The sequence below is a fragment of the Rattus norvegicus genome, chromosome 3 (genome assembly GCF_021556685.1).
Source record: "Rattus norvegicus strain SHRSP/BbbUtx chromosome 3, alternate assembly SHRSP_T2T, whole genome shotgun sequence".
NCBI classification, from domain to species: Eukaryota; Metazoa; Chordata; class Mammalia; order Rodentia; family Muridae; genus Rattus; species Rattus norvegicus.
In genome coordinates this window covers 48,677,499-48,690,788 of record NC_141536.1, presented here as the reverse complement: position 1 = coordinate 48,690,788, position 13,290 = coordinate 48,677,499, and the positions used below count along the sequence as shown (strand labels likewise).

At 38.9% G+C, this 13,290-nt stretch overlaps 1 protein-coding gene across 3 annotated transcripts in view; it reads left to right on the top strand.

Annotated features, from left to right (window-relative positions):
• LOC147995485 (uncharacterized) overlaps positions 1 to 13,290 on the top strand; it is a 58,039-nt gene that overhangs the window by 17,045 nt on the left and 27,704 nt on the right. For 2 of the 3 annotated variants that reach the window (XR_015683530.1, XM_087654918.1), the window contains exon 3: positions 5,194 to 5,274. The exons of the other annotated variant lie outside the window; for it this stretch is intronic. Coding sequence is in view for 1 of the 2 variants with exons in the window: in XM_087654918.1 (XP_087511044.1) it covers positions 5,194 to 5,274 (81 nt within the window). In the remaining variant the exon portion in view is untranslated. The remainder of the gene's footprint in view (positions 1 to 5,193; positions 5,275 to 13,290) is intronic. 3 annotated transcript variants of the gene reach the window in all.

Sequence of the window (13,290 nt, the reverse complement as noted above, 5' to 3'; positions counted from 1 at the left end):
CTTTGTCTTAATACTGGAGTGGAGTCTATGAGTTCACTCTCCCCACTATTGGGCATTTCATCTAAGGTCCCTCCCTTGGTGTCCTGAGAGTCTCTCAGCTCCCATGTCTCTGGTACTTTCTAGAGGGTCTCCCCACCTCCCATCCCCCAAGGTTGCATATTTCCATTCATTCTGCTGGCCCTCAGGGCTTCTCTCCTGTTTCTCCACCCCATACCTGATCATGTTCTCCCTCTGCTCCCCCCATGTCCCCTCACCACCCAGATGCCTCCCGCTGCCTCCCTTGATTGTTTTCTTCTTTCTTCCAAGTGGGATTGAAGCATCCTTACTTGAGATTTTCTGCTTGGTAACTTTCTTGAGTTCTGTAGATTGTATCCTAGGTATTCTGTACATTTTTAGCTAATATCCACTTCTTAGTGAGTACATATCATGCATAGCCTTTTGGGTCTGAGTTATCTTACTAGGGATGGTATTTTCTAGTTCCATCCATCTGCCCACAAAACTCATGATGTCCTCCTTCTTAATAGCTGAATAGTATTCCGTTGTGTAAATGAACCATATTTTCTGTATCCATTCTTCTGTTGTGGGACATCTGGGTTGTTTCCATCTTCAGGCTATCACAGATAAGGCAACTATGAACATAGTGGAATATGTGCCCCTGTGGCATGGTGGGGCTTCTTTGGGGTATATGTCCAAGAGTGGTATAGCTGGTTCTTCAGTTAAATCTATTTCCAATTTCTGAGGAACCACCAGACTTTTTTCTGAGTGGTTGTAGCTGTTTGTAATCCCACCAGTAACAGAGGAGTGTTCTTCTTTCTCCATATCCTCGGCAACATATTCTGTCACCTGAGCATTTGATCTTAGCCATTCTGATTGGTTTAAGGTGGAATCTCAGGGTCATTTTGATTTGCATTTCTCTGATGACTAAGGACATTGAACATTTCTTTAAGTGTTTCTCGGTCATTCGAGATGCCTCTGCTGTGAATTTTCTGTTTAGTTCTATACCCCATTTTTTGATTGGGTTGTTTGGTTTTTCGAGGTTAGCTTCTTGACTTCTTTATATATCTTGGATATTAGCCCTCTATCGGATATAGAGTCAGTGAAGATGCTTTTCCAATCTGTAGGTTGCTAATTTGTCCTAGTGACTATGACCTTTGCCTTACAGAAGCTTTTCAGTTTCATGAGGTCCCATTTATCAATTTTTGATCTTAGAATCTGAGCCATTGGAGTTCTATGAAACTTCCCCCTGTGCTAATGGGTTCGGGGCTATTTTTCCCACTTTCTCTTCTATTAGATTCAATGTATGTAGTTTTATGTGAAGGTCCTTGATCCATTTGGACTTGAGCTTTGTGTAAGGTGATACATATGGATCCATTTTTATTTTTCTACATACTGACTGTCAGTTAAACCAGCACCATTTATTGAAGATGCTTTCTTTTCTCCATTGAGTATTTTTTTTGGCTTCTTTGTCAAAGATAAAGTGTCCATAAGTGTGTAGGTTTATTTCTAGATCTTCAATTCAATTTCATTGATCGACCTGCCTATCTTTCTACCAATACAATACTATATAGTTTTTATCACTTGCTCTGTAGTACATCTTGAGGTCAGGGCTGGTGATTCCCCTAGGAGTTCTTTTCTTGTTAAGGATTGTTTTTGCTATCCTGGGTTTCTGTTTTTCCATAGGAAATTGAGAATTTCTCTTTCCATGTCTGTGAAGAATTGTGTTGGAATCTTGATGGGAATAGTGTTGAATCTGCAGATTGCTTTTGGTAGCATGACCATTTTTAAATATGAAGAGCTAATAGACCTGTGAACCTTTAGAAATATTCATTTTTAGCTTGTTAAATCAGAATTGTTGTTTTAAACCATTTCCTCGTTACTTCCAGTGATAAGTTGTTAAGCAAAATAATCCTTTGTGATTTACTCTATTTTTTTTTTTTGAGTTTGGACATTGCCATGAGTCTAATTCTTCTTCTTTTTTTAAATGTAAAAAGAGTGGCCCTCTTGAAGCTTATCCTTCTTTCCTTTAGTTATATCCAGTTATTCTCTAGGTATTGTCCCGACATAATGTACCAAAGGCAGAGACACTATCCTCTTCCTGTTACTTCAAAGGTAACAATAGTGTTAACATCTGAAGCAGAGCCATCCGTAACTGGTACTTAGCATAGATAAAGTTATACTTACTGATCTTTTAATAAAACCTAAATTATTTCCTTTTCAAATTGCTATATATTCAAGTTAGATATATCAGAATAACACAAATATAATTATATTTTGATCTTGTTCACTGTCTTTAATGTTTTGTCCAAACCTAAGATTATATACAAATTCCTGTTTGAGGGGTCCTTTATTGAACTTTTTAATATCTCCTTTTTTTTTGCAACTATTAGCCTTGCAATTTTGCTTGTCTTCTGGTCTCATGTGTGTGTTATTTTCTGCACAAGAATTATCCCCACTGCCTCTTTGGTTGCTTCCAGCCTTTTAGCTTTCTCTAGCATCCTACCCCAGGCACTTTGGAGCTCATTTCCCACAGTCTTTTGTTGCTTTTTCAGATCTTGCATTCAGTATGTTCCAGAGAGGTAAGGACTGTGTACTTCTGAATGAACACTGAACTTCCAGGGGGGAAAGCATGGGGTATGCTCAATATGTGTATTGGGCAAGTTACACAATTTTTCAAGTTAGCCTCCGCACACATCACAGATAAGGCTAATGAGAGGAAGTGATGAGCTTGATACAGTTCCTTCGCAACAGGACTTTCTGGCAGCCTATTCTTGCTTATACTTCCTCCCACCAGACATTCCTCAGTCTGTTTTCTTTTACATGAGAATGTCACTGATTTCCCTAGCACAGAACTTTACTTGGATGATACATGGGGACAAGAATGAAAGGAGAATCAAGCACAGCCATCCTTCTAACCATCTATCTAATTCACGTGTCTAGGACCAGAGTGATATGCAGTAGGTGATGGCATTTCGGCAAAGAACTGTCCCTGGACAAGAAAGGCAGCACCAAGTTTGAAAGGAGATCTCCTTGCCCTTTTTCTTGTAGTCCATATTTTATTGCTCTCAGCAGATTGGGACCTTGGGTTTGCAATGCTCAATTTATAGGGATTTATTGTTAAGGCTACAACTGGCAGTTAGAGAGGCAGCCCTGGCCTCATGGGAATACAAAAGTAGCACACAGAACATGCCAGCTTTGCAGAGACAAGAGCTACCTGTAAAGGTGTTTAAGGGACTTTCGTGGCTGTACACTTTTCTAGTCTCTTAGCGGCTCTCAAAGGTATCAAAGTTTCCTGTCAGCTTTCATCTGTTCCATAACCCGCTTGATTACTTTGTACTCTCCGTTTCCCTTTTTAGATCATTTAAAGTGTTTACTTATCTGAAACCTCTATTTAGAGTGAAAATTATCCATAAAATGTATAGAAATATTTTCTGGAGAGTTCTTTGAGAGTTCCATGGCCTTCAGTGACCCGGTGCTTGTCCAGAGTCTTCTTTCTCACATCATCTGAAGGTGCACTGACATCCTCTGCTTTGGCTCCCATCAGAACTCCTCTCTCCTTCATCCCATCCTCACTGAGGACCACCTGGTCATTGCAGCTCAGTGATATTTTCTCTGGGAAGTGAACTACAAAGTGAGGGCGATTGCAATAATGTCCTCACAGATGTGCTTGCCTTTAATAGTGGATCGCTATCATGCTAAGCAATCTCACTACAGAGCATCTCTATTGATAATTTCAGGTCCGTGCTTCAGGCTGATGGGGAAGTCTTTTGGTCACCAGGAAATTTTTAAAATAGTTCTTACATTCTACGAGATACAAAGTCATTAAGGAATACTTTATTGAAACTCCAACCGAAAAACAAATAATCAAAAAAATCATGTCTGTTTTTATGCTGAGTGTTGTTTTTATCCTTTGTTATATTTAAGTAGAAAGCACCCCAAGTCTTAAATAATTTGAGGTTATCTTCCAAAACTGTGGCTATTGATAACTTAAAGAACTGTACAGGCCTTTCTTTTGCTCGGTATCATTAAAAACAAAGTCTTTAGACCAGAGAGAATGACTTGGTGGATAAAGTTTTCCTTGTGCAAATATTCAGACTGATGTTCAGACCCCCAGAACTGAAGGGAAGTTAAGGAAAATTAAGGGTTCTGTGATCCCAGCACCAGGAGGCAGATAGAGAAGATCCTCAGGGCAAGCTGGCTAGACAGACTAACTGGACCTAGTTAACTCTGTGTGCACTGAGAGCAAAGTAATCAGAGAAAGGCTGAAGAAGATACTTGATGTTAACCTCCCTCTTCCATATTCCAATGCACACATGCACACACACACACACACACTCACACACATACAGATAGACATACATATACACATATACACATATACTCCACTACACACACAAACATGCACGCACAAACATACACATACATCCATACCCTGACCTGGACACACAGGTAAAATAAAAGGAATCCTGAGTAAGACCTTCATGTAAAACAGGACCTATCATAAGTAGATAGCTACCTCAGAAGGGAAGCAATCCAATTAGGGCACAGTGTTCCTTACGTTATCAGGCTGTTACTGCCTTTCCTTTAGCGCTGTTTTACCTTCAATATCAGGACACTCATTGCCTGGGACCCCAAGATTCACCACTGTGGGAATTATTGGTTACTGTGAGGGCAGAGGTGCCTGTACAAACAATGGGAACCTTAAACCTTCGTATCTCCCAGCTGTCACTCTCCTGTCACAGCCCTGTTTAAAAGGGGTTGGGGTTCTCCTTTCATTACATATGCATAAGTTCCATTAGTGTTAATCACATGCTCCATTTTAGAGCTGTTTTGGCCCCTCCGGTTAAATGGGCGTTTAAGCAGTTTTTAATGCATTATATGTACTCATTTTTTAAACGAGTATTATATGCCCAATTGACTGGAATGAATACAAAGTCCATCAGGTGAACACAGATTTATAATTGTTTTTTAAAGCGTGTATTATTTACTCAACCAACCATGACAGCCCTTTTGGAGTCATTCCAGCTGAGAGGGAAATACATGTATATGTCAATAGCAAATAAACCCCGGTGGAACCTTCTAGCAAGCTTCTCCCTGCTAAGCTTCAAGCTTATCCGGCTAATGATTTTCTTTCAGCCTTTCTCTCTCTCTTTTTTTCCACAAACAAATTCTCAAAATCTTGTTCGCTGTTTTCAGCTTGCACGATCACTACCTGTAAACCAGGTGAAAGTCACAGGATGCCTCGTTTGATTCAAGTGTCTTCAACAAGATCATCAGGTACATTAAGCTTTAGTACTGAAGAACGGAGTCCTACTTCTGTCAATAATTATATAACCAACCTATATAAATAGCAGATAAAAGTAAATGATTGGATATTAGAAATTATCTGAGTTGTCTAAGCATAATAAAACTAGAAAGACTCAAAACGAGTTAATATGTAATACATCAACCATGCATCGGTGCATGGGAGTCTATTTCATTTTGTTTTAAAGTTGAGAGACGCATCACATACTATTTGGCAATGTGTTCATTCCTACACCAAATGAAAGATGGCTGTCATAGGCTCTAACTTGGTTCAGAGGTTGTCTGGTGGCATGGAGTGCAGAGTAGCTTTGAGGAGAAAATGTGTTGCTTACTGTCGCAATAGTAAGTACAACATGTAGAACTTCAGTCTCTGAATGAGAGTTAAGCATCCTCAGATTTTGAAAGCACCCCACACAAACTCTCCCATTTTTACAATTTCAGAGAGAAAAATGATAGTTTTCTGTGAGTGGTCAAGGGAACATCCTTCTAGTGGTGTGTGAGACGCCCTTCCAGGGGTGTGTGCATGTGCTGATTCTTCTGAGCATCCACTGGTAGCAGACACTGGCTGTGTTTTCAGCTTCTCCTCTAAGGTGTCAATGCAGCTGAGGAGTCTGCCCATGTGGAAGGGCTGACTGCCTATGTGGCAGGGCTGTACCCATGGAGAAGGGCTCTGAGCTCTGAGTGCTGGATGCTGCTGGTATCCAACACATCCTACTTGGCGGCTCATCATTGCTTTTACATGAAAGAAGGCTCTGATGACGTAGTTCAGAAGCTGAGCATGGCAGGTGGAACACTATTTCTTCATGTGAGTGAAAACAGATGCTCATCTCCATAAAATGTGTCCTAGAACCTCTTGGTGGACTTTTTTTTTTTGTGAACCTGGAGACCGAACTTAGGGATTGACACATGCCAGGCAAGGCCTCTACCCCTCCATGTTGGAATTCTTGATACTGGAAAGTTGTTACCTTGGACACTAATTCACATACATATACGAACATACTCCAATGTGATAAAGGCAGTTGGGTTTTGGCAGTGGCTTGAATTTTAAATGTTTGTTTGATGTGACCATTTCTACATATGTGTTAACCTTTAGCTTACATGGACTTTTCTTTAATTGAAGGAAGAAATTTCCTTGCAGAATCAAAGCTATTCCATTAAAATTCTTTAGTGCCCTTCTCAGTGAGTAGATTGTTAATATATTCATTTCAAAGTATAAATATATAGTTAAGAAGTTACATACAATACAAATATTGTATTTGTATACACACACACACACACACACACACAGACAGGCACACAATAGTAATAGCCTCACTCACTTAAAGCTGGGAAGTACTGTTCACAGCATTGCAAAATCTAACCAACCAAAACCATAATTTGCAAAAGAATAAGATAATATTTTGTGATGTTGTCAAAAGACTATAAAAGTGTTCATATAACATTTCCGCCTCACTTTCACTTTCAGAGTTTTTCAGGATCAGAAGCCTCTAGATGAGCAGAGCACACCATCCGTCTTCAACTTTATACCAGCTGCACATTTTGTATTTTCAACCAGTATGCTTTCCCTCCTATTTCATAAACAACTTCGTTCCATTTCTAGGCTTGTGTCCCATAGTGCAATGTCCTTTGTGAATAGGCACAGATACAAATTTCGTCAGAGTAATCACACAGATTAACTGACCTAGGTCATTAATTAACGCACTGGAAGAACTCAAAAAAGTTTACAGGAGAGGCGAGTGGTGTGACATTGACCGTGACATTTTCTTCCCCATTGTTTTCTTCTTGTATTTTAAAATTTGGTTTCTATCCCCTGGTTATTTACTCCCCTGAACAGCAATATTACTGCAACGTTGTATTAGGCAAAATCTACTTCTGTATTCGGTGATCTCTCAAAATACACAAGCATTTCACTAATTGGAATGGTCGTTAGGCTTTACTGACTTGCCTTAGGAAGGCGTCAGGCAGATGAAGACCCTCCTCCTGATGCCTACCACGCAGCTATTAACATGAAAACAATTAAGTAAAAAGCACCAACATTTAACAGTGTGGCAGTTTCACTTCAGAAAAAAAATAGAGAAAATCGTGTGTTTTTTTTAAATGTTTATTGTTAGTAACATTTGGGGCTTCTATTCTCTTTGATGCCGACAGAGCAGGGATTTCATAATGACTTCATTGCAAGAGACAAGAACAAATAAGACCTTACTACCCATCAGATGCTTTGCAAAAAAGCAGGAAAATAAATAACAATGACAATCCCAAATAAGTGACATGTGCATGTTTCTCCCATCTTGCTTCTTTTTTTAAAGAGTGTGTATTTGTGATACACATACCATTCTATATTGCTTTTCATTAAAGATAAGGATAGATCTTAAAAACTTTATTCTTCTATATTTCTCAATGCCTATTTTGTTAAGACATCTCAGCCCTTATCCATTTAATTCAAATAAAAAACGCATCCTGATAATGGCAGAGATATCCTCCCGCCCCTCCAAAACCGTTTTTGCTTCAAGGAGGCAGAACATTCATCTTTGTTTTCGAGCAAGAGGGAGAGCAGATGCTTTCAAGGAGTATTCTGCCTTGCCCTGGCTCTCAGAACTCCTGCCTTCCACACTGCAGCTGGGCTGATGTCATGGCGAAAAGCTGCCCTAAACGCGCACTGGCAGAAGGGGTACAGGGCTGTCTGCTTTCTCACATGCTATCACATACCCTCCCAGATTCTGCATTGTTAAGGAGACCCGGCAAGAGGTCTTCGAGCTGGTGCTTAAATAGAGACTTGTTGGGCTGACTGGCATGCATGTCTTCAGAGGGGGAAACAATTCACCTGTTATTCAGTGTTATGCATATTAGAGAAATTACAAGCACACGCTGCAAACAGGCCACCAAATGCTATTCGAGAAAGAAGGTGTTGCTGTCTTAACTTGCACAGCACATTTGGCAGGTGCGTTCATGGTTTCTCTGGAAGACACAATGAAAGGCTGAGAGGAACCTCCTGTGATATAAAGACAGAGGGTTCTGCATATGTTTATTGACTGTGACACAGTCTAATCAAAGAGGGGACGTAATTAAGTGCTGTAGCTCAAAGCATCTTTGAAGTCGGAATTCTGCTGAATTTTTTTTTTTTTATTTTACGTGATTGCTTACAGATTAGCTCTCTATTTGCTCCTAAAGAATATACTTAAACACTCAATCAATGAATAACCTACAGCAGTTGGTTGTCGATTCAATAATGGGGAATGGTGTATTGTACCAGGATAGTCAGATATACCCATAGGGAGTGTCAGTGGTCAAAATGCTTCCATTGCCAGAAGGAAGTCTGAAAATGGTCTGGAAATTCAATACAGCATTGACCCTACATTGTAGACAGGATCCACAGTCAGTTTCTCAGCTGTATGAGAAGTTTTAAAAAAGAATGATTAAAAGTACACAAATTTAAAGAATATATTTCAAACTCCCTTTTACTGTTGGAAATAATTTTAATCACGCTAATTCAAACGAACTACATCGCGAGATGCAATTATTTCCTTACAGGTGAAAGTGTGTCTTAAGTTTTTTTTTAATTTTCAAAATAATATTATAAAATATGTAAAAGTACCAAATAATTAAAATTAAAGTTAACTACTATTTATATTTTTATAAACATAGATCAATGGTATCTATATCACTTCTCCAAATTCCTATCACACAGTAAACATTCAATTATAAGCACGTAAGTACTGGTATAATTTTTATTGTGCTGATTTTTAAAAGTAATTATCAGTGGATTAGAAATGATAAGGGGTAAGATTTCTAAGCAAACAGATTATAGCAGATTACCAAATGCCATGTAAGTGTATTTTATTCAGAGCACTGCCAGCTTATTTATGTTAAAGCACACATCATTTGCACACGGCAAAGCTCTTAGGCCCTGTCGTTTGTATCGTTATTCCATATCTCCTGACGAGGACAACTCTGTTAGCCTACAATTGGAATAAGGCTAAAAAAATTAGAACTCCCAGCAATAAAAAGCAACAGAAGTTGGAATACTCTTAGCTTGGGGAAGTAGACATTTCTTGTGACTTTTGTCCTCACGGTCTCATAAATTACAAACACACATTAAAATGGCTCCCTAGCTGACAAACCATGGCCCTGACTTTGTGCATGTTAGATCTCTGGCCTGCAAAATGAATTCATTTGAAAAATAACGAATCATGTTACTGTATCATATGACTGTAGTATGTATGCACATACGTGCATAATTCCTGTGTAGACACACATGCACACTGAAAGATGTGATTTCAATGTTTCCTTTGGTGAATGAATCACAAGACATACATTGGCCCTGTCTTGAGAAGCCAACGCTATGATATTGGTTTGACGTTTATGATAATTTGGTCTAATAATGTGGAAAAAATATCATAGAACCATTTTGCAATGAAGCTGAGGGTAAAAGTCTTCGACATGCTTTATACACAGCAGCTTGCTGACTTTTATTTATTTATTTTAATTGATTAATTAGTTTTCAGACAAGTTCTAGACTGACCTCACATTTTGCGGGCCCAGATATCTGATGACGTTTTTGTAAGTGCAATTTTTTGGTATGTTCGATTTCATTAATGCCTGGGAATGGTAATAAATGGTAACATTTCCCATACTGGCTGACAGCTTTGCTCTTTTGTTTTCCGATTCTCATCTAGGAGCTACTTCTTAGGGAAGTTGCATTAAGCATCACAGCTCATTAACTATTATATAATTCTATTAAGGCCTATTCATAAGATCGACAGGAGAAAATAGAGCTTATCTGTCTGTGGAAGGATATATTCTGGTATGGCATGAGTTAGTTAATAGACACAGAAATGCGGTAACTTCAATATCCCATTGGGTCCCTCCCACCTTGAACCTTCTTCTATTTTAAGATATACTACGCTATGCTATAAAATAATTTATCTGATATTAATCTGCTCAGAGACATTGTGGATATTAGGGGTGAACACAGTAATGCTTGCACATAGTAAACTCGTTTGTGTTGGTCATATGCAATGTGCCAGGAACTGGGCTGGGCACCTCATTAGGTGCGTGAAAACCGCCAAGTCTACGCTGCGTTCTGTATTCATCACAAGGATTCTAATATTTTGTGCCTTTTCATGACCGAAGACCGCGTTCTCTAATTTGGCCAAACCAGCTGGGAAATTAGAACGTACCTTAAAAATAACACGAGGTACAGAACAAAAATTTGCATAAGGACTGAACTCAGGAGGGTTTAAGGACTAAAAGTACGAGAGGGAAAAATGCTTGTTGACTAGATCGTAATTGTAACCTGGTAGTAATTGTCCTAAAGCTGAATTTTCAGTTAAAATTATACAGGCTCCTAGAGGAGAGGGCGTGACTCCATCTTCTTCAGAGTTGTTTTTCCAGCTCCAAGCACACAATAGGTGTCTGCCCTGTAAATACGTGTGACAGCCATGCACAAAGAGATAGATTCTTCTTCATTTCCACCTTTACAGTGGTGTTAGTTAATTAAGCATTAATCTAAATGCCTTTTAATTGCTGTTTCTTAGTACTGGGCATTGAATCTAGGGTCTTGTTCAGGTAAGTCAGGCACTTTAGCAGAGAGCTGCACCCTTATCCATTTTGAAAGGTTTTGCTTCCAGATAGGGTCTCACTAAATTACTTAGTATGGGGTGCAATCCTTCTGCCTCAGCTTCTCGAGGAGCCTGGGATTATAGGCTTGTACCACTCAGCCTGGCTGGTCTGATTTAAATATCAGAGCATTCAATTTGAAATAGGCAAAAATGAATGAATTCTCTGATTACTCTTCTTTTCCCTCTATTAGAGAAGGTAAAGATTTGGGTTCCTTAGATTGAAGACCTGCTAATCTGTACTCCCTCTGATCTACTCACCCACTCAGGCTGGTTTTATTCCTAGCTCAATACTCCCACCGTGGACTCATACAAGCTTAAGGTTTTAATTTATAGATATCCATTTTAAATTCTATTGCTTTGAAATAAAGACCATCACCATTTTTAAATGCAAAGAGGCATTTAGATGGGACAGCAGGAATCACCTTCTCACCTAGAAATTACTCACTTTCCTGCTTTTACTGACCGTAAATATTTGCTAAAAAAAAAAATTAGAAGGAAAGAGAAAAATAACCTTTTTTTTTTCTCTCCCAATACACTTTCCCCCCTTTTCAGAAAGCTGAAAGCATTCTGTTTTCTAGAGCTTTATAAAGTTCAACACATAAAAGGTTAGGAGCCTGCCTTTTTTTTTCTGTCGTATACATCTTTGAAAAATTGGTTTATGAAGAGCCATACATCATGTAGCCAGACGTATGGGAATAGTTAAAGATTAAGGGAAATAGACAAATTGGACTGCTTTAAATCATTTTCCTGGTTTCAGTGTTATGAAGGAGCTCATGAACAAAAGCTGACGTTAAGCCATCACAATGGGCTCTTCTATATGTTGTAGACACTGGTAAAGACTTTACTGTCAGGGAGAACCGCATCCCCAATACGTACATCAATTTGATCGGTGTCCAGATCTCAAAAATGTTACCTTGTCAAACCATAACCTTTCCCAAGTCTCTCATTTGTCATTGTTTTGTAGATTATATCATTTATTTTACATTACCTGTATCGGAAAGCATGAATCATGGATTATAAGATTTTTTTATTACATATTGGTTTGTTTTGTTTTTCAAAATAAAATTAATAGTGAGGCATTTACGTTCAAAAAGGGATAATCGAATATTTTGGAAGGAAGTTGGATTTCATATAACTTTACCTGAAGAGACCTTTTGTTTGCTTTTTGTTTTAAAAAGATTTTTTCAAGCCATCAGTAGAACATTTTTAAAATAAATTCAGTAAATATATTGAACTTTTCAGGCTATCTGAAGCACTAAGCGGCCTGTGGCGAGACACTGGCTGCTAGACTTGAAGGTAGGTCCCAGGAACACGCACAGCAGCACGGTCTTAAACCCTTGCTCTTCTGGAAATGGTTCAGGGATCTTTAATGTCCACACACAAGGGGAACCGTTTGCCATTTTGTGGTCTCATTTGAAAGACCCCTACATGGTAACTGCATGGGACTCACTTTATCTACTCAGAGAAGCGACGGCTTTGTAGCGCCCGTACTCGTAAATCTAAGAAATTCTGTGAATATATGCCTTCATATTCATGCCGCACAAATCCCTTCCTTAAAAAAAATAATAAAAAAAATAACAAAGTCTATGATCATCAGGTTGATGTAGATAAGACTCCATTAACTTTTCATCGTTATCACAGCTGGCGTATCAAAGTGCAGACGTCCGTGGGATGAGCTCGCTTCCCCTGGTGTCGGTGCCAAGGTAGATGAAGATCTTTTACATACCCCTTTGTTGGATTGCCTTTTTTAATGTTTGTGCTTGATTTCAGACCCACTGATGGTAAAAATGTCATTTAAGATGACTGTAAGTTCAGGCTCACAGATATGCGAGCCTAACTTATCAGACCCACAGCTTTGGCTACCTTCTGTTGAGAGTGGTAGGAAAGAGAAACCCCTAGGAAACATTGACCAATGCCTTTTCAATTCTTGATGTAATTTTGCGTGAGACAATGCAGAACTGTTGACTTGCCTACTTGCCTAGAGAATGACCATTTATAAATGCAGTTTTAAATTACGTTTTGATTTTCTTTTTTTGCTAGACAGCTATATAAGAAACAATCTAGTAAACTTTGGGGGGACACCTGAGGATGCAAAGATAGGAACTGTTTTCTTTTTTTTTTTTCTTCTTCTTTCTTTAGGACATTTAGGTCTAAAGTAGGAAAATGTATTTTGATGAAATCCTAGCCTTTTGGTGGGCAGCATCTCTCTCCTGGATCCGGTGGGCACCTGTAGCCACTTGGTCTTTATTACTTCCTTTTCTCTATCTCTAAGCACAAGCCTTTCTGAGTCTGACAGCTTTGCCTCCCTTGAAGACTGATTTTTCTTCTTCTTTTTCCTCCTTAGGCCAGATGAGCTAAACAGCTTTTCAAT